The sequence below is a fragment of the Plecotus auritus genome (assembly GCF_963455305.1).
Source record: "Plecotus auritus genome assembly, chromosome: 7".
Lineage (NCBI taxonomy): Eukaryota > Metazoa > Chordata > Mammalia > Chiroptera > Vespertilionidae > Plecotus > Plecotus auritus.
Window position 1 is genome coordinate 162,909,140 of NC_137774.1, and position 21,839 is coordinate 162,930,978.

Consider the following 21,839-nt stretch of genomic DNA (forward strand, 5'->3'; position numbering starts at 1 on the left):
ATTATTTCAGATGTGATTAATAAGACATTTTTAGAGAAAACACCTCTCCTCCTTTTCAGATGTAGTCTTTATTTTACATTTTTCTTCAAAAAGACATTAAACCTCATGAAAATGCTTTCCAAATGATTTCTTTGACTGCAGTAGGCAACATTATATTGCTGTAATAAGGATTAAGCAATGTAACTAAAGAAATAAGCTCCTTTTAAGTTGCCTTTTTGGTAATGATTGTTCAGGTTCTACATTTAACGGGTATATTTAATTACGTAATGCTAGAATATTGAAATGGCTTATTTCTTTTATAACATTGCAGGGTATTGTTTTCACCATAAAGAAGAAGGAATATAATTTCTTAGACCTGCGGAAAATGGATTTTGACCAGGATTATGAAGAGTTTTGCAAGCAGACTGATGACCTTCATGTAGGTTGTGTAATAAAATACCTGGTACAGGCATGTTTGTTTTCTTTCTCTGTTCTGCATAATGCTGCTAATCATGACCATCAGCAGGGCAAGGCGTCTTCATCACGGAGGTGACCGGCAGCAACCTCAGCCTGTGTTTTATGATTTCAGATTAATAATTGAAGGCTCTTTTTCATAGATTAAAGGGCCATAAGTATAACTTTGGATAATGATCTGTAATCACAGATGTCTACATATCTTCCATCTTCTTAGGCTATTAACTTTCATCTTCTGTTGAAAGGTAGGGTTACTAGAATATAGAAATTTATCTCCATTTGTTTATTTTATAGCAGTGATTATGACCAGAGGTCATTTAAGCAAATGGTCAGTGATGTTTGGCAGGTCCCAAAGGCAAGGTGGCTGCTGGCCTTAGAAACAGGACTGACTCAGCATCTGGACCCCTTTCTCTCTTCCTTCTCTCAGCCATCCCCCTCCCCCCCACTCCCCATCCCCCCATTCCCCCACTCCCACACTCCCCCGTCCTCACTACAGACCAGCCATCTTGACTGTCAGTCTGCATGAACAGTGTATGGCTGCCATCAGCTTCTGAGAACATATCACAGGCCTAGCCCCAGCTCCAAATTCCAAAGGAGAATGTTGGGTTGGCCAGTTCTAGCCCTGATCCATGAGGTAAAGCAGGAGAGACAGCACCCCCTTGTGGTCTTTGGGAATATTTGCTATCAGAGGAGGAGAATCAAGGAGGGTAAGGTGAGGAGACAACCCAATAGATGTCTATCATAATTAATCTCAAGACTTTTTTTTTCATCCCAGTGAGGCAAAAATTTGCACTATTCTGATTATAAAAGGAAAATGGCCATCTGTTACTTCTTTTCTAGAAAAGAAAAAAAGCTGGTACACTTTAAGGAAAAAAGAACTCAGGCATTTTGGAGGGGTGGGTTCAGTGGTAGAAAGAGTCATAATAAAACTGGCTAATTCTGTATGCAGGTACTGTTCTACGCACTTTATAGGTGTTAATTCATTTAATTATCCTATGAGGTGAGTGCTCTTAGTGTCCTCATTTTGCAGAGGAGAAAATGAGGCTCTTTGAGGTTAAGTGACTTGCCCGAAGTCACAGCGATAACAAGTGGTGGCGTGGAGATTAAGCCCAGGCAGTCTGCTCTAGGATTTAAGTTTTTAACCATCATGTTATAAGACACATTTCAGTTGATAGGAAGATATAATGCCTGTAATAGTTTAAGCAGTGACCAACTTTAGGGGATGATTCAGACATAAGGACAACAGATCTTGATCTCTCTTCTTGTTGGAAATGGATGGACAGTGGCAGATCCTGATTCTGTGCTCTATGGCCAATGTGCATTTGTCAGTCTTCACCTGTTTGCCAGCACTTTCTGATCTGGCACTTCCTTAGCTTTTATGTGGAATACAGGTTGATGGTGAACACCTTGAGGGCAGGAATCATGTTCATTCCTATTTGTGTCTCCAGGGCCTGGTGGGTGGCACCTATAATTGGAGAGCAAAGAATGTTTGTGGAATTAAAGTCTGAGTAATGATTTAATGAGAGCTAGTTTATTGTAATTAAACAAGCATTTACTGTACATCAATTATGTATTAGGCTTCTATGCTGTGGGTTATGAATATAAAAATAAGTCAAGTAGATTTGCTCTCACAGCTCACAGCAGACAGAAGGCAGATATGTGTTATGATAGGAAAGCAAGTACATACGTGTTAGAAGTATAATATTCTGATATTGTACCAGGCCTTGGGGATGCAAAGATCAAAGTCCAAAGAATTCCTTGAGAAACTTAGAGGGAAGACAGGCCTACAAAACATAATATAGAATCTTAGAATTGCTATAACCCACAAGGCAGCATGTGAGCCTAGGAAAACAACAGCCCCATACTTCCACTTGTTTGGGAGGAGCGAAGGCTCAGAGAGGAGGTGATGCTTGATGCTAGAACAGTGTTTATTTTTTTCCAAGTAAATGGAGGGAAATGAGTGGGAAGGGGAGAGCTTTTCAAGCCTGTGTCTACTTTATTTTAAAAAATAAATCTTAATTGTTCAGATTATTACAGTTGTTCCTCCTTCCCCCCCCCCCCCCAATAGCTTCCCTCCACCCGGTACCCACCCCACCCTCTGCTCTTACTGCCCCACCACTGTCCTCATCCCTAGGTGTACGATTTTTTCCCCCATAGCTCCCCTCCACCTGATTCCCCACCCCACCCCATGCCCTTACCCCCCGCCACTGTCTTCATCAATAGGTGTAAGATTTTTGTCCAATCTCTTCCTGAACCCCTCACACCCCCTTCCCCCTGAAAATTGTCAGTCCACTCCCTTTCTATGCTTCTGATTCTATTATATTTACCAGTTTATTCTGTTCATCAGATTTTTTATTCACTTGATTTTTAGATTCACTTGGTGATAGATATGTATTTGTTGTTCATAATTTTTATCTTTACCTTTTTCTTCTTCTTCCTCTTCTTAAAGAATACCCTTCAGCATTTCATATAATACTGGTTTGGCGGTGATGAACTCCTTTAGCTTTTTCTTATCTGTGAAACTCTTTATCTGCACTTCATTTCTGAATGATAGCTTTGCTGGGTAGAGTAATCTTGGTTGTAGGTTCTTGCTATTCATCACTTTGAATATTTCTTGCCACTCCCGTCTGGCCTGCATAGTTTCTGATGAGAAATCAGCTGACAGTCGTATGGGTGCTCCCTTGTAGGTAACTAACTGTTTTTCTCTTTCTGCTTTTAGTATTCTCTCTTTGTCTTTTGCTCTTGGCATTTTAATTATGATGTGTCTTGGTGTGGTCCTCTTTGGATTCCTCTTGTTTGGGGTTCTCTGTGCTTCCTGGACTTGTAAGTCTATTTCTTTCTCCAGGTAGGGGAAGTTTTCTGTCATTATTTCTTCAAGTAGGTTTTCAATATCTTGCTCTCTTTCTCCTTCTGGCACCCCCATAATTCAGATGTTGGTATGCTTGAAGTTGTCCCAGAGGCTCCTTACACTATCTTCATATTTTTGGATTCTTTTTTCTTTTCCAGTTGGGTGTTTTCTGCTTCTTTGTATTTCAAATCTTTGACTTGATTCTTGCGATTCTCTAGTCTGCTGTTGGATCTCTGTATATTATTCCTTATTTCAGTCAGTGTATACTTAATTTCTAGTTGGTCCTTTTTCATATCCTTGAGGGACTCACTAAATTTATCGGCGGTTTCTAGAAAATTCTTGATAAACATTATTACTGTTGTTTTGAACTCTATATCCAGTAGTTTGCTTTCCTCAATTTCTGTCATTTGTGACCTATTTCTTTGTCTCCGCATTTTGGTTGCTTCCCTGTGTTGATAGCACGGCTTTGTGTGCTAGGTGTCTTATAGGGCCCAGTGGCTCAGCCTCCCCAATTACCTGAGGTGGACACTCTTGGTGCACCCCTTTGTGGGCTGTGTGCACAGTCTTGTTGTAGTTGATTGTTGTTGGTATCACTGGGAGGAATTGACCTTTAGGCCAATTGGCTGTGAGGATCAGCTGTGTCTATGCTGGGAGAACTTCTGTGCTGGAGACAACCTTATGGGGCAAGACTTGCTTCAGTGGGGCTTTGACGCTCACTGAGTCTGCCCCCTTAGTGTGTCCCTTATGGATCTGAGGAGTTGTAATCTGGATGGTCCCACTCAGACCACTGGGTACACTGGCTCTTGGATCTCCAAGGAGGTGCAAATTTAGCCTTTGCCTGAGGCCACCCAGCAGGAGCTACGGAGAGATCTGCAGATTCCTCTTCTTTGTTTGGGGTTTGGATGAGGCCCAGCTGTGAAGCAATGCAAGCTGTTGTGGGGCCTTGGGCCTTTTTTTTGGAAGTTCTGAGGCTCTTTGACCAAGCTGCAGTTTGTTAGGTAATTTTAAATTGCAAAGGGCCAGGCTATTCATATGCAAAAGCCTCTGCATACAGCTTGGGTGGGGCAGGGTCTCAGGGAATCAACAGGGAGGAGCAAACAGCTATGGCTGATCCTCAGCCCTGCCCCAAGAGTCCCCCCGTCTCAGTGTTCCTCAATAATATCTGCAAGCACCTCTGAGAGAAAGCTGCCCTCGAGTTCCACCCGATGCCAGACAGTCCGGTTTCTCCCCGTAAGAGTCTGGATCCCCAGAGTCTCACCCAGAACTGGAGTTCAGAGCAGTCGGGAGCTTGTGTCTCCCTCCCGATTGAAAAAGACAACCCCATCCTCAGTTGCCAGCCCTTTCCACACATGTGCCTCCGTACTTCTCCACTTTACTTCTGCACCTCCTCTGAGTCTCAGTGTGCTTTTCTCTTTCCTTATAGTTGTAGAATTTCCACTCAGCCAGCCTTCCTGTTGTTCTGGATGATGTCCGTTTTGTCTTTTAGTTGTAGTTTTGAAGTGGTTGTGCGAGGCAGCAAGTTCAGGTGTTTACCTATGCTGCCATCTTGGTTTCTCCCTGTGTCTACTTTTTATAATACCAAGAGTATAACTTTGTAATTGTTCTACAGCCTGGTTTTAAGCATTAGTTATGTACAGTTCCCATTCTCTTTAACCTTTTCTTTTTAAAAATTCAATGCTATTAATGTCTATGTTCCATCTCAATAATGGTCCATTTCTCCCTTTGGTTGGACAACTACTTTCTGTTTGACTTCTTTGTCCCTTTCTCCACCCTCTTTCTCTTAACTGAACTGTCTACACCTTCTCCTTTAAATAATTCACGAATTCAGTCCTTTTCTCTATAAAGTCAGGGTGAAAATCCCAACCCTCCCACGAGTCTGGATAGGGTGAGTGGGGGCAGGGGGGATTAGTATTGGAGACAGGAATGGAGAGGTTTGGTAACTGTGGCATCTCCAGGATGAAACCCTGGGGGGTGGGGTGGGTACGTGAGTGATTCACAACAGGGTTGTGTGCAGGACTCCACTGTCAAAGCAACCAGACCCTGGAATCCTGTCCAGATTTAGAGTTCATGCTGGCTCCAACAGGTTAAACAGAAAACTGAGTAGGAGCTGGGAGGCCATGTAAGAGGATGAGTGTGAGAATTCCTTGCCTGGACTCCAGAAGATTGTCAGAGCAGACCTAATGCTCAGAGAGAAAAAGGAGACTAATTCAGGGTCTTATTCATAGAGAGCTCAGCATAGGCCTTTGTGAAGTTATAGGGTGGAAAAGCAAGGAAAATCAGGTTCCAATGACAGGGCTCAGTGAAGATTTGCTGGTGTCTGAAGTTAGAGGGAGGGAGTGGAGGCATTGCAAGTGCTCCAGTTCTGCATAATTTACGCTCAGAGATTTTTATGTAGTGAAATACTTGAGTATTTACTTGGGTAGGCCAACTGCACTGTTCTTGATAATTTCAGTAGAAGAGTGAGAAGTATTGGAGGCACATTGTAATAGGGTTAGCCATTCTTCAGCTTTGGGGTTTTGTTCAATGGTGCAGGGAGCACTGTGGCTTGCTCCCTGATAGCAATATCGCTTCAAGGGTTAAGTGTTTCCAGTGGGGTCCTGGATATTTCTAACTGGTCATCTTGCCAAATTACTTATATAGAACCAAGTTATCTTGGTACTAATTTTCACTGCACATGCAACTGGCTTCCCAATTTGATCACTACATAAATTATTGATCTCTTTAGAGTTGTAGAGGCTTAAAACTTCTTTCTGGTAAATTGAGAAAAAAAGAATTAATTGGAACTTTCCCTTAAAGCATGAAATAGAAAAATAATGAAATAATTTTTTTGGTCTTTTATTTAACTCAGTTTAGATTTTTAATGATAACTCTGTGCTAAATCTGAGACAGAACAAAGAATAAATCATGTGCTTTGTTTTTAGGTGTAGTTATTTTTATTTTTTTGGACAAAATTATACAGTCCTATAAGATGTGTGAGGTTCTCAGAACAACCCATAATGAAACTCATTTTGGAAAATAAATTTAAGGGCTTTAAGAAATAGATATTTAGGTCATTCTTTCTGAACTTATCTTCTTGGGAGATATTTATTTTTTTCCTGTAGGGGCCTTGTGGCCTGGGCTGTGGAAGTGTTTCTGTGGAGTGGCTTTGTGTTCCTTCTGCTGGGCCCCAGTGGTTTTGCCATCCCAGACTAGCTCTTACGTTAATTTCTTGGCTTAGACCTCTCTCATCTCATGCGTAGTGTAACTCAGACCCCTCATCTAGGTGTGCACTGGCATGAAATTTCAATCGCTCTAGGACAGGGCCCTGTAAACTATGCCCACGGGCCAAATCCGGCCCTGCCTCATTGTTCACAGGTCGTCTGTGGCTGCCTTTGCACTGCAGTGGTAGGTGGGCAGTTATGAAAGAGACCCATGTCCTGTGAAGTGGAAAATACTCATCATCAGGCTCTTCATAGAAAAAGTAAAGGGCTTGTTTTATCTATTCACAGCCTTGGCCAGATGGCAAGACCCTCTGCTGCTTTCCCCAACTTGTAGACAGTCATTTAACCGCCCTTACAAGGGCTGGACAGCACGCCAAGTGCCTTGGCTTTCTGCAGGGGTCTGTTGAGAGTGTTAGGACCCCACAACTTCTCTGCCCACAGTGATAAAGCCTCAGTGCCTAACCCAGTCCCTATATCTGACCCAGTACCTCTGGACCCTGCCACGGGGTCAACTCCTGGGACTGCTCTGGCTCTGTAGCCCCTCTGTGTTTTGGCTTTTGGGCATTTTACCTTTCTTTCAGGCTCGGGTGAATATGAAGTTTTCTGTTCTGTTTTGTCCTATATTACATGTACTTGTAGAGAATGGGAAGCTCTTTTATCTTGATGCTAAATAGGATTTTCCCCAATGCTAATTCATTGTTCATAATCAGACTTTATTCTGTTTTAGAAAGAGTTGCAGAACTTCATGGATGTTACATTTGAGAAGATTCAAAACACAAATCAAGCTCTAAGTATGTTAAAGAAATTTGAAAGGTAAAAAATTAAGAATAATTTTCTAAGTTCAATTTTCTACCTTGTGACTGCCTATCATTATATTACTTAATGTTCAAGTAATTCAAAAAATGTATCTAGTTTTTCCTATATTTTAAAGATTGACACTGTATTTTAGAAATCACTTTATTGCAATGTGATGGATTGATAGTATTTTTTTAAATTAGCCAAATATCTTATTTTCTTTCATTAGCATATGTTTTATAATGTCTTAATAAAAGAGATTGTTAGCTATTATCTCATTAATTCAAGTGTTTCACTTTAAAAAAATCAGATTGAATATACCCAATCTTGGTATTGATGACAAATACCGGTGTATCCTCAAAAACTATGGGGCTGACATTGATATGATTGCAAAGCTGTATACAAAGCAGAAGTGTGATCCTCCGTTGGCCCGAAACCAGCCTCCCATTGCTGGGAAGATTCTGTGGGCCCGTCAGCTCTTCCACAGGATTCAGCAACCAATGCAGCTTTTCCAGCAGCACCCAAGCGTGCTTCGGACGGCGGAAGCCAGACCCGTGATCCGTAACTACAACAGGGTGGCCAAGGTACTCCTGGAATTTGAGGTTCTCTACCACAGGGCGTGGCTTCAACAAGTAAGTCTGTACATTTATGTTCTTCAAAGATGTCTCCATTGTCAATCAATGGGAAACCCTCTGCTAGCATTGAACAGTTTTATTTTTGTAGAAAGTTGAGTTTGCAGGTATTTTATAAGACAGGTTTGGTTGAATATAGGTAGGTAATCAGTGAAAGAGTGTAATATGTCCATGAAGAAAAATAATGATTCATTTTGAAAAATAAAATCATAGTCAGGTAACAAACTAATTTTTATTTAATTACAAACGCTTAAGGGAGAAGGTCCTATTTATTGGTTCTTTTACTTGGTTGATTAGGATTTCTTTCTTCTTTTCCTCCATTCAGTTTCTTAATGTGTCAGTGAACACTACTATGAGTGTTAATCAAAGTCTTAAGTTTTCTTTGGCTATACTAGGTTAATCAAATTACGTTTCAAAACCTACCAGCCCTTGTAGATTGGCAAAAAGGTGTCTTTTTTTGTATTTTGGAGGATGAAATTCAGCCTTTTAGGCCTCGAAAATGGTTTCTCATTTTCCTGCTTCACCTTTTGGTATCTGAGCCAATATAAAGATGTCTCCATAGTGGTCTTCATTGCTTTTCTAAATAACTGAAAATTGAGTTTAGTAGGTTTTATGACATTTTTATTAGGAAAAAGATAACTGAGTAGAAATTAAGGTATCAAGGAGCTAAGTGGTTTGAGAAGTCACCATGAATTGCGGTATCCACATATATGTCAGTGTGAGAGAATCATGACCCATGCATTTTGTTGAATTGATTGTGCAACATTATGACCAAGGACCTGAAGGCCCTTTTCTGAAGTGAACTTAGGAGAAGAGTGAGTGACCCCATTGTCTTTAATTTGAGAAGCTCATCTCCATGGAAGAACACTTAATGATCCTCTCCCAGGAATGGCTGAGCTGTATATTCTGTGTATGCATTGAACTTTCTAATGGTAATAATGTTGATTTCTTCTCACAGATTGAAGAAGTTCACATAGGACTTGAGGCTTCTTTATTGGTGAAGGCACCAGGCACGGGAGAATTGTTTGTAAACTTTGACCCTCAGATATTGACCTTATTTAGAGAAACAGAGTGCATGTCACAGATGGGTCTGGAGGTTTCATCCCTGGCAGCTGCCCTTTTCCAGAAACGGGATATATACAAAAAGAACTTCAGTAACATGAAGGTATAGTGCCCCCCCCCCCCCCCCCGCCCCCACCCCCTTTCTGGCTAGCTCCAGCTTGCATTTTAGAAAAAAAGGTGATGTGTCACTCTTGAGGAATAGAAAGTGCCCAGAATGACTGGAGTGGAATGAGTGATGGGGAGAGTGCCATGGAATGAGGCTGTGGAGGTGGCAAGGCCAGGTCATTACGATCTTGCAAACCAAGGTTATAAGTTTGAGTGTACCAGGACGCCATTGGAGAAATTTGAGCAGGAAAAAAGGCATGATGTCTTTTACAATAAAAATCATTCCTACCTCTGGATGATGAATACATTTTATGGTAACAAGCATGTCATTGTGAAGCCAGTTTGAAGGCAGTTCAGGATGGAGATTATGGGAGCTTGAACTAGGATGTCAGCCAAGTAATAGAGCAGTGAATCAGAGACTTATATCAACAGGCAGGTTATGGGAGATCTCCAGGCTGAGTTCTTTGGTTTTAGTGTGAGCAACTCAATGGATTTACTTAAAGTATGGCTGTTGTAGACTACTGCTTACATAGGTTACATTCTGCACAGCTTGCTCAGTAGCGTACATTGGTCCTAAATGGATGTTCCACTTACAGAGATGGCAAAGCCTAGAACTAGTTTATTTTGGGGTGCAGGAGGGAGTCATTTGTTGCCACCTTACGTATAAGATAATTTTTAGAGATCAATGTGGAGGTGTTATCTATGCAGATAGATCATAATTCTGGAATCGAGTGCAGAAGTCAAAGTTAAAGACAACATACATTTGAAAGTTATCAGAATATAGTTGCTATTTAAAGTCATTGTCCCATGAGATCTCCAAAGAAGAGAATGTATATAAAGAAAAGTAGAGGGTCTAGACCAATCCCTGACGAGCTCCAATATTAACAGGTCTGAGAGAAGAGGCCGAATATGCCAATAAAGTTAAAGATTGGCCTTTGAGTGTCAAGGAAGTCAAGGGTAAGAAAAGTTTCATGGGGGAGACATTGGTCAGCAGTGACAAGTGGTGCCCAGAGATGCAGCTATAACATTTGACAAGATGGACCATTGTTACAATTTTTTAGTGGTTAACATGATAGGAGGCCAGTAAGGTCATGCATTTGCATAATGTTCTAAATTTTAAACCATTTTCATGTTTATTATTCCATTAGATATGTTCCAAAATCATGTACAGTAAGGACAAAAATTATTATAGCATTTTATAGATTGCAAAACTGTACCTCAGAAATGACTTAGCCAAAGTCTCATCCTATCTAATAAAAGAGTAATATGCAAATTAACCACCACTCTGCTACACCCACAAGCCACACCCACAAGCCAATCAGGAGCGAGTATGCAAATTAACTCAACCAAGATGGCTGCGGCCCCGGAGAGAGCAGGAGGCTTGGGTTTCCCCGACGATGGAGGAAGCCAAGCTTTCCACACACCCTGGCCAGCCCAGGCCTCCGCTTAAGGCTACAAAGTTTCAATTATAGAAGATAAATAAATCCCAACAGAAATGGCTGCCACCACGGAGAAGGCTTGGCTCCGCTCTGGGCTACAAAGTTTCAATTGTAGAAGATAAATAAATCCCAGATACCAGGGCCTCCACTTGGGTCACCGGGGTGTGTGGCAGGCCTGCAAACCACCACAGGCCCCTCTCCCAGGTCACCCCATGCCTCAAGGGAACCCCCACCCTGATCCGGGACACCCTTCAGGGCAAACCAGCTGGCATCCACCCGTGCACCAGGCCTCTATCCTATCTAATAAAAGTGTAATATGCAGATTGACCATCACTCCAACACACAAGATGGCTGCCCCCATGTGGTTAAAGATCCTGCCCCCATGTGGACACAAGATGGCTGTGACAAGATGGCTAGCAGGGGAGGGTAGTTGGGAGGGACCAGGCCTGAGAGGGAGGGCAGTTGTGGGCAATCAGGCCAGCAGGGGAGGGCAGTTGGGAGGGACCAGGCCTGCAAGGGAGGGCAGTTGGGGGCAATCAAGCCTGAAGAGGAGGGCAGTTAGGGGTGACCAGGCCAGTAGAGGAGGGAAGTTGGGGGCAAACAGGCTGGCAGGGGAGCAGTTAGACATCAATCAGGCTGGCAGGGGAGTGATTAGGGGGTGATCAGGCTGGCATGCAGAAGCAGTTAGGGGCAATCAGGAAGGCAGGCAGGCGAGCAGCTGGGAGCCAGCAGTCCTGGATTGTGAGAAGGATGTTTGACTGCCTGTGGATCGGGCCTAAACGGGCAGTCGGACATCCCTCGAGGGGCCCCAGATTGGAGAGGGTGCAGGCTGGGCTGAGGGACACCCCCCACCCCCCCATGCACGAATTTTGTGCACCGGGCCTCTAGTAGCTAATAAGGGGCAGAAGTGGGACCAGAAACCAGACTTTGAGTCTGCTGTTTTTTATTCCTCCATGTTATATTTAAAAGCTAATATTGGCAACAGACACACATTCCTGAAATGTGGGCTCACCACATACTAGTCAGCATGTTGGGATTCCCTTTTAGACTTTTCTTGCATGTCAGGAAAATCACCTAGTCAGTGTACATATTTACAAAGAAAGTAGTATTTTTTATTAAGATATAATATTTATAAGCCCAGCTGGTGTGTGGCTAAGTGCTGAGCATCGACCTCTGAACCAGGAGGTCACAGTTTGGTACCTAGTCAGGGCACAGGCCAGGGTTTCGGGCCTGATCCCCAGTAGGGGGTGTGCAGGAGGCAGCTGATCAATTATCAGTGATGCTCTCTCATCAGTGATGTTTCTATCTCTCTCTCCCTCTCTCTCCCTCTCTGAAATCAATCAAAATATATTAAAGAATATAATATCACTGGTGATAATTTTGTCCACAGAATTGTTTCAATTATCTGTTGCATGTAGCAAAGGACCTCACAGTGTAGTGGCTTAAAACAACCATTTCATTATATCTCATGATTTTGTGGGTAAAGCATGTAAGCAAGGCTGGGCAAAGAGATTTCCCTGTTCTGTGTGGCACTGACTAAGGCTATTTAGTTCAGCTGACAGAGGTTCGGTCTTGAAGGTCTAAGATGGCCCTATTCTTTTGTCTGGCTTTTTGGTGGGGGTGGCTGGAAGCTTTGCTCAGCTGGCACTAAGGACTGGACCAATTACATGTGGACTTCCAGTGTGGAGGCCTCAGGGTAGTAGAATTCCTTATATGGCAACTCAGGTTTCCAAGAGCAGGTGTTAAGTAAATAAGGAGGAAGCCTTATGGTCTTTAGGGCAGCCTCAATATCTCATAGCATCACTTTTGTTATGCTCTGTTGGGCTCCATAAGCCCACCCAGATTCAAGGAGAGGGGCATAGACCCCACCCATGAGGAGAGGAGGGTCAAAGAATGTTTTTAAATCACTCAGTTGTAAATGACCATCTGAGCAAGCACACTGTCATCTGGTTAATATTTATTGTATCTTGAAGGTGGAAAGAGTTAAAGGTTCCTACCTACATGAGTAGCTGCTAAGAGCAGATCTAGTGGCAGATTAGGGGAACCATCTCAGGTGTCACAGAGTTATTGTGCTAAATGTTTAATTCAGCTTTCAGGCCTCTACAGATATGCAAAGTAGTTGAGAGCTTATATTCTTCATCTATTTCTTGGAAGGCAGTTCAAAGTAGAAAGAGATGAGCCAGTAGCTACAAGTATAGATTCTGAAGCCAATTTGATCTGGATTCAAACAGTTATCTTTGGGCAAATTCCTTTACCCTCCTAAGCCTTAGTTTCTCATTTATAAAATGGATGAGTAATACTTCATGGGATTAAAGGATTAAGGTAGACACAGAAAGGTGATTGTAAGAACTGCTTCCCAAATAGAATAAGTGATGGACAATATAAAAAGGAAGGCAGTAGAGAAAAGCTTCAGGAAATGTATAAGTAGTTGCTATAATAGAACCTTCAAATTTAGGCTTTTTGAAAGTGGCTTTTATGGAAATTGAAAGGCTATATAGAAATTATGAAAAAGTATTATATTAAAAAAGGATTATTTGGCACATTTGGGAAATGTTGGCTTTAACAACATTGATAAATTCTACTAGACTTCTTCCTTCCTTCTTGCAATTTTCTCAGCATTGGTAATATTAGTTGACTGTGCAAGAGAGGAGATATTGTATATAGTGTTTTCCAGACTTTTCCATCTAGAGATAGTTTTTCTTATGGAATCTCTGGGGCATGGATTTCAGGGAAAACACTTTGGGAAACATTGATCTAATGACAAAAAAACACCAACATGCACATTAAAAATATGAGCTTAAAAACAATTGTATTTAACCAGTGCATTAAAGTTACTTTATTGTAATTAATTATTGTTGATGTTAACATTATCATAAAAAGTACCCTTTATTTAAAAATGGTAACAAATTTATAAGTTACTGGTACAGTTCAACATTAACAACAGGTAAACTTCAGTGAGGACCAGAATCCATGAGTTTCTGATCACAAATGCTCCTTCTAATGAGAACTAATTAATTAATTAGAGATATAGGATTCATCATCTCCTGTGTGCCCAGTACTGTTTCAGACACATTAAACAAAGCAGACACAATTGTTGTTGTTATAGAACTTATATTCTAGTTCAGTAAGACAGAAAATAAACAATGAACATTATACTAGTAAATATGTAAATTATATAGTCTTATCAGAAAGTGATAGGTGCTGTGGAAAAAATAGGGCAAAGTAGAAAGAGTATGCAGGAGATTTTGGTTATAGTTTAGGATCTTAAAAAGGTGGTCAGGATAGGCTGAATTGAAAAGATGGTATTTGAGGGCGATACAAAGGCCCCGAGGCTAAGGAAGACATTAGGGCAGGAGCAGGTAAGAGAGGAAAGGAGTGATTAGAGATGAAATCAGAGAAGCAATGGAGTGCAGATTGGATAGGTCTTTGCAGACCAACATAAGAGCTATAGCCCTGAATAAGATGGGAAGCCATGTGGCCACATAAACAGGTATGACATGATCCAACTTACATTTTGAAAGGATTACTCTTGCTGCTAAATTGAGCATAGACTCTAGGGTGAAAGCAGGGAGACTATAATAATAGTTTAAGTGAGAGTCAATGATGGTGGTAGCGGTGGCAAGCAAGTCACATGTAGGATCTCTTTTTGAATATGGAGCAAACAGGATATCTTGATGGATTGCATGTAAGTGTGAGATAAAGAACGGAGTTGAGGATGACTCTGAGTTTTGGCCTGAGAACTGGATGGATGGAATTGCCATTAGTTGAGATGGAGAATGCTTTGGGCAGATAACGTTTTGGAGAAGAACAGACTCAGTTTTTGACATGTTAAGCTTAAAATGTTTGCTATATTTTCAAGTGGAAGTATTGAGTAGGTGCTTGCCATATATGAATCTAGACTTAAGGAGTGAGGTCTGGGCTGGAGATATAAATTTGGTTGTATATAATTTTATTAATCAATGTCACCCCAGTGAATTTAATGAAAAAAAAATTGGTTGTCTTTGGTATATGGATGATACTTAAAGCTATGACCCTTGATAATATCAACATTGGTTCCTGACTCCTTGTAAGCTTCGGGTCTTGCATCAGGACTTGGCTTACAGCAATGGGCTGAGCGGACCTCTGGTGACCCTGACACTTTGGGTGATGAGTATGGTCCATAGGAAGTGCCCAGAGGTGCAGGAAGCATGGGGTACCAGCGTACACAGTTGACTACACGAGCTTAGTGATACACAGGCTAAGGCACTGGTAATGTGACTTCACCTGGTTTAGCAAAGTCACTGAGCCTAAAAATCTTTCTCCCCTTTTGAGCTGGGCAGGGGGTGAGAAACTATTACTCTTAAATTCTTTTTCTTGCCTCCTCAGCTGTGTTTTATCAGGTTAGGAATGTGTATTTATGGAGCAGTTTCTTGTCTTCTGTTCTAATCTTACTTTGGGGCACTCTACTGCCAGGCTGCTACTGGAGCCCTACAGCCAGATCTAAGTAAAAGTCATCTTTTTGGATTAAAAAAAGTGATATCTTACCTAATAATAGACAAACATGTAAATTGACTGTACCTCTGCTATGCCCATAGCCAATCAGAGTGAGTATGCAAATTAACCCAACAAAGATGGAGGTTAATTTGCATACATAGGCACCCAGCGCCTGGGTCCTGGGAACATTCTGGAACCCAGGTCACTCTGAGGTAAGCCCCAAGTGGGCCCTGAGCAGCCTGGGAAGGGCCTGAGCCACGGGGCTCCTGGGCAGGGCCAAGCCTGCAATCAGAGCCAAGGGGGCAGGGGCGGAGCCAGCGATCAGAGGGAGCTGGGGGTTCCCTGCCCAGGGCCCGAGGCTTTAGGCCTGGGCAGGGGTGGAACGGGCCTGAGCTGTCAGTAGGACATCCCCTGAGGGCTCCCAGTATGTGAGAGAGGGCAGGTTGGGCTGAGGGACCCCCCACCCCCAGTGCACAAATTTCATGCACTGGGCCCCTAGTTAATAGATATTAAAAGTGAGATATTGATTATTTGACCCCCATTTCATTGCAGATGATGCTGGCTGAATATCAGAGAGTGAAGTCAAAAATGCCTCCCATCATAGAGCCACTGATGGTCCCTCATTTGGCTAAAGTGGACGAGGCTCTCCAACCCGGCCTGGCTGCACTGACCTGGACATCTCTGAACATTGAGACATACTTGAAACATGCTTTTGCTAAGATCAGTAAGTCTGTCTAAATGGCTGTTATTTCTCAATTTGAAAGGCTGAGTTCTTAACATCTATTGTATAATTTCTTACAGGTATTATGATATAAATCGTGAAATGGGGAGCGTTGTTTTTAAGCTGTTCCCCAAGGAATTTTACCAAAATATGTGAACCCATTAATTTCCTGGAAAGTACATATAGTCACTATTTAATTTTATCCCCAGAGATTAACTACATTATAAAATATATTTATTGTTGGACATTAGAATTTAAAGGATCTTCAGAGTCATTCAGCCTTTTATACTAATAGGTTAGTGTATTTTCAGACCCCATTTTGAAGGATGGGGAGATTTGGACAGCCTGGAGTGCTGAAGAGCAGGATAGATGGGAAAAGTTTATGCAAACATTTTTTCTTAATGATGGATGTAATACACTTAAAAACATATGTAAAGTGGTATATTCCTAAAAGTACAATTTCCCAGAATGTGTACAGGAATGCTGCAAAGAAGGGATCTGGGCTCAGAGAAGCCTGGGAAATTGAGGTTGAGCCAAGCCAGGCAGGCTTCTTTTCTGTAGGACTTCTCATAGCCCTTAATATGCCATTGCCCAGTGGTCACCAAAAGTAGGCTGTTTGGTGGCATTTCCCAGAATTCCTTGGCTGCCTTCTAGGAGAACATAGTAACACCTTATAGACATTCTGTGGTGGGCGGTGGAACACAGTTTGGAACATGGTATGAAGGGTTTTCCCCCCAGAAGATTTAGATGTTGCCGTTCTCCTTGCCTACCCAGGGAGAGAATTTCCAGGTTCCAGAGGCTGCCTACATCCTTTGGCTGCTGGTCACTCCATCCTCAAAGCCAGCAGCTTAGTATCTTCAAATCTCTTTCTGTCTGTCTTTCTACTTCAATAGTCACATTGTTTTCTGACTCTGACCCTCCTACCTCCCATTCATAAGGACCCTTATGACTACCTTGGCCCCATCTACATAATCCAGGACAATCTCCATATCTCAATATCCTTAACTTGATCACATCTTCAAAGTCCCCTTGGTAACATTTGCAGGGGATTAGGATGTAGACATGCTGGGAGGGGAGGTGGGCATAGAAGTCCTTGAAGAGGCTTTGAAGAGTCAGTCAGATTCTTCAAAGACATCAGCTTACCACAGGTGGTCCTGAGGAGGCTTTGAAGAATCAGAAGTAGTAAAGAATGTTATTGAGCACACACATGCTTAAATAAAAGTGTTGACTTTCTTTTAGTAATGAGTAAGCTTACCAGGCAGAACTATCTTGAGTAGCCTCTTTAATAATTAGCTTAGAAATGACTGGAACTTTTAGGGCTTTATTCTTTAGGAAGTAAAGGTATTTATTTAAGGAAGTGTTTACATCTCTGATACATCGTGAGTATATAACATGGATTTTTCTGTATTCAATTTTAACTTCGTTTCCTAGAAAAAAGTAGTATCAGAAAAAAAAAGAGAATTGACTATATGAGAAATGTTGAAAAAATGTATTTACTTCATAGATGACAATCCATTAACCACCATTCCTACTTTGGAAGTAAAGTTGTTAATTTGTTTCAGAATTGGCCTTTCTGTCCATAGAACTTAGTGTTCAATATTACTTTACTACAACTTAAAATATACCTTATGGTAGTGACAGTAAAAGAAACACTGAAGGAATTTCACTTCAGTAGGATCTGTTGAATACCTCCTGTGGAATAGGCACTGGGCTAAGTGTTGAAGATGAAAGGTTGAAAAATATGCATTCCAGAAGATAAGATGCAAGAGGAGACCATGTGGTATATGTAGGAACGGAAGGCTGCTCAGGGTCAATGTCAGTATGAGAGGAGGGGGCCGCATGAGTATGTGTAGCTCACAAGTAGCCTCCTCATGGAGGTGCATTTGAGCTGAATCGTCAAGTCTGAGTCAGAGTTAGGGAGGCTGAGAAAATGAGAAAACTGGCCAAAGAAAGAATAGTGTGAGCAAACCAAGACTGAAACTGGTATGGAGCGACTTTAATCCTGGTCTTACTACCTCAGTTTAATCCAATGTTGATTTAAGAACAAAACAAGCCCTCGCTGGTTTGGCTCAGTGGATAAAGCATCGGCCTGTGGACCAAAGGATCCCAGGTTCGATTCTGGTCAAGGGCACTTACTAGGCTTGCAGGCTCCACCCAGCCCTGGGCCTTGGTCAGGGCTCTTGCAGAAGGCAACCAATTGATGTGTTTCTCTCACATCGATATTTCTCTCTGTCTTTCCCCCTCTCTTCCACTCTCTCTAAAAATCAATGGAAAAATATCCTTGGGTGAGGAATAAAAACAAAACAAAACAAACCACAGCAAAATGCTTAATCTCTCTTATTCACTTCTGTTTTTTCCACAGAGGACCTGGAATTGCTGGTTGATAGGGTCAATGATCTGATAGAGTTCCGCATTGATGCGATTCTAGAAGAAATGAGCAGCACGCCTCTTTGTCAGCTCCCCGAGGAGGAGCCGCTTACCTGTGAAGAGTTTCTCCAAATGACAAAGGTTATTAGAATATTAATGTTTTTATTAGACATTGTTTTGTGATTCATTTTTCTATAGAGGGCATTTTTTGAAGCATAAATTGCATTTTTTTTTTCTCTTCCTGTGATTGGTCAGTGATAGATATTACTTAAACATGGAGTCTTCGGACGATAATGAAGAGGAATGTATGTAGGGAGTCCCTTAGACATGAGGAACAAGTAATTTCCTTTCGGATCAGTTGGAAGGAAATTGCTGTGGAACACATGCGTCTTTTTTTTCCCATATTTGTTGAAAAATAGAGCTCTTTAGCTGAAGAGCTCCTAGTAAGCTAGGATTAATTAATAAAGCAATTGTTTTAAACAGTTCCTGGACAGAATTTCTTCGTTTAACTCTTCTGTAAAGCAGTGTTTCCCAAGCTGGTGTTCTGTGGCACATGTTCTGGGTTCTGGCGCCGTTGCTGGGAAAGGTGGAGCCAGTGTCCAAATGGCTCAGCATAGACTTCCCCCCTCTCCCCTTACAGATTCTTTACCCGTTAATGTATTAAAACAAGGCCTTCATTTTCATTATTCATGGATCTGAATAGCCTGAACTAACAAGCAAAGCCTAAGTGCATTAGTAAAAATTTTAAAGCCTATTTATGTAAGCAGGCCTTCCTTTCGTTAGTATTATTGAACCGAAGCTATAGGCTTTATATATAAAACTGAATCTGCAGCTCTACCACTCCACGCTTAACACCCACCCTTTAGTTTCGGCAGAATACTCCATGAATCTTATAGTAAACTTAATATTGTTGACTTGAATTTTATTGGTTTCTTATCTGTTTGTGTATAATTTATATATTTGTTTTTGATTTATAGAATTACAAGAACTATAAATCTATGAATTTTATTCTTAGTTCAACATTTCTACAATGACCCCGTGTCACTAATTACATTAGAGGAAGATCATACTTAAAATAATTAAATTAAAAAATTTTGAATTTATTGGGGTGACACTGTTTAATAAATTATGTAGATTTCAAGTGTACAATTCTATACTATATCATCTGTATGTCGTATTTTGTGTTCATCATCCAAAGTCAAGTCTCCTACCATCACCATTTACCCCCTCGTTACCCTCTTCTATCCCCCCTACCCTCTTTCCCTCTGTTAATCACCATGCTGTTGTCTGTCTGTGAGTTATTTTTTTTAATCGCTTCACCCTTTTTCACCTGTCAGTCTGTTCTCTGTATCTATGAGTCTGTTTCTATTTTGTTTGTTTATTTTGCTCATTAGATTTCACATATAAGTGAAATCATACGGTATTTATCTTTGTCTGACTGGCTGGTTCCCTTGTCTTTAACACCTTCCCTTACAGGATGCCATGTCTGGGCTAGTGTGAGGGTTGTGGCTAAGCATCTTTGGAGGCCCAAATTTCATCTGGAGGCTGAACTTATGGCATTACTACTATTACTGATGTGCTCTCAAAAGCTAGAGAAACAAATGTGACGCTGTGCTATTTTATAGGATCTTTGTGTAAATGGTGCTCAGATACTACACTTTAAAAGCTCATTAGTGGAGGAAGCAGTCAATGAGCTAATAAATATGTTGCTAGATGTGGAAGTTCCATTCAAAGAAGAAAGTGAAAAAGTATTCAATGTGAATGGTGCTGATTCAAAAAACAAAGGTTCAGGTAAGAGATGGGATAGTGGGTCTTGCTTTTCTAGGACATTACTGTTAACTAAAATTACATTTTCTGCGTAGCATTTAATTTCACACTTCTATAAACACCCTCCCAAGTTTATAAGGATGTTTATAAATCTGAAATTATGCAATGACCCTGTGTCATTAATTACATTATTTTTTGTTAAATTCTATAAACATGTAATTTGCATTGGCTCTTGTTAGCTCTCTGCATTTAGCTATGAGTGTGGGATTTTTCTCCTTATCCATAGAGTAGTATGGATTATGGTTTGGGAATTTCCACTGGAGTACATCTACACTAGAGCAAACCTTTTGTGGGAGAGATAACACTGAAGGCGGAGATGGGAAGCTGTTTCTCCAAGGTTCTCTGGATGTTGGTGGAAGAGAGAGCACCAGAACCCAGGCCCCTGAGGCCCAATCTTGCTTTTCAGTCATAGCTCTTGTCTCTCACATCTCCTGTTTCCTCACACTGAGGAGGAGATGTCTCCATTAGTCCACCTGGTGACACAATTTCCATTTTCTATCCTTTGATGGCTTCACTTTCTAAGAAGTGTGACATTTGAGTGTTATCAAATTTGCATGTGATTTATGGTTATTTTCTTGCAACAGATGTTTCCCTCCTCTGTTTTTATCATCTAGTAACAGCAAAAAGAGAAGGACATTCCGACACCTTGACACCTTCCCTTAATGCTGAATCAGGCTTCTTGCCTTTGACAACAATCACAAGAAAGAAGAAAGAGACTGAGATCTTAGAGGAAGAAGCCTGCGAGTTGCTCTCTCATTTCAATCACCAAAACATGGATGCTCTTCTGAAGGTTACAAGGAATACACTAGAGGCCATCCGCAAGCGAATTCAGTCATCCAACACGATTAGCTTCCGGGGTAATAATCCCACAGAATTTTCCTACTGGCTGGCCAGGCATAGTGGCTCGTCAAGTGTGTGTGTGTGTGTGTGTGTGTGTGTGTGTGTGTGTATGTGTGTGTGTTAAATTTAAATAATTAAAAAGCCCACATTTATTGAGTGTCTCCTTGTAAGTTTATACATTGTGAACTTTGATTTCCCCAATAATTCTCTGAAGTAGATACTATCATTATCCTCATTTTAAAACAGAAAACCAGAGCACAGGGAGGTTAAGTAATTTGCTTAAGGTCATTTAGCTTTTGATAATAGCATAATAGTTGGCATTACTTTTAATCTTTTTGTAACAAGGTGAAAACGTAAAATGAATTAGTGAAAGAAAAAAACCTCATGTACTTTAAAAAGGAGATATATGGAAAAATAATTTCATTGTTAAATTATTAGGTGATTAGCCAGTCTTATAAAGTAAGAGAGGTCTTACTAATGCCATGCTCTTCAAAGCAGAATTTTTTAAAATTAATTTTGTGTCAATTTACTACTTTCCAGCTGGTTTCCTCATTCTCAATACAATCAGCTCTTCCTCAGCACAATTCAGAAACAGGTGCTGTGTTTCCCAGATGGGTTACAAAAATCCGTCAAATCTAGAGACATTTTGAAATTAAATTTTAAATTTAAAATAGTAAAAAAAAAAAGAAACAGTAATTAGTTCAAATGGGAAAATAATAGGATCATACAACCTTTTTATTTATTTCCAATATTGGCATTTAAGAGAAAGCATCTTTAATATTTAATTAAAAGTGAATAACTAAAAAATGGAAACACTAAAAGAATTGTTTGATTGGTGGCCTGATTCAATATGTTTTATTTCACTTGCAATGGAGGATAGTTCTTTTTTTTTGATACAGGAATAGTATTAGAACTTATCAAATGTTGGTTGATATGCTGAAAATTAAATCACATCTATTTTCCAACTTTATATATTTTGGGCATTTCCAACTATATCCTATCTAATAAAAGAGTAATATGCAAATTGACCATCACTCCAACACACAAGATGGCTGCCCCCATGTGGTCAAAGATGGA

General features: G+C 40.9%; 1 protein-coding gene across 1 annotated transcript in view; it reads left to right on the forward strand.

Annotated features, from left to right (window-relative positions):
* The window catches only part of DNAH5 (dynein axonemal heavy chain 5), a gene marked incomplete at its 5' end in the record, with an annotated part of 198,001 nt that overhangs the window by 35,197 nt on the left and 140,965 nt on the right, over positions 1–21,839 (forward strand). The window contains 8 exons of the mRNA XM_080679156.1: positions 311–418; positions 7,229–7,314; positions 7,607–7,928; positions 8,887–9,093; positions 15,560–15,731; positions 18,091–18,236; positions 19,721–19,886; positions 20,543–20,779. Coding sequence (XP_080535282.1) covers positions 311–418; positions 7,229–7,314; positions 7,607–7,928; positions 8,887–9,093; positions 15,560–15,731; positions 18,091–18,236; positions 19,721–19,886; positions 20,543–20,779 — 1,444 coding nt within the window. The remainder of the gene's footprint in view (positions 1–310; positions 419–7,228; positions 7,315–7,606; positions 7,929–8,886; positions 9,094–15,559; positions 15,732–18,090; positions 18,237–19,720; positions 19,887–20,542; positions 20,780–21,839) is intronic.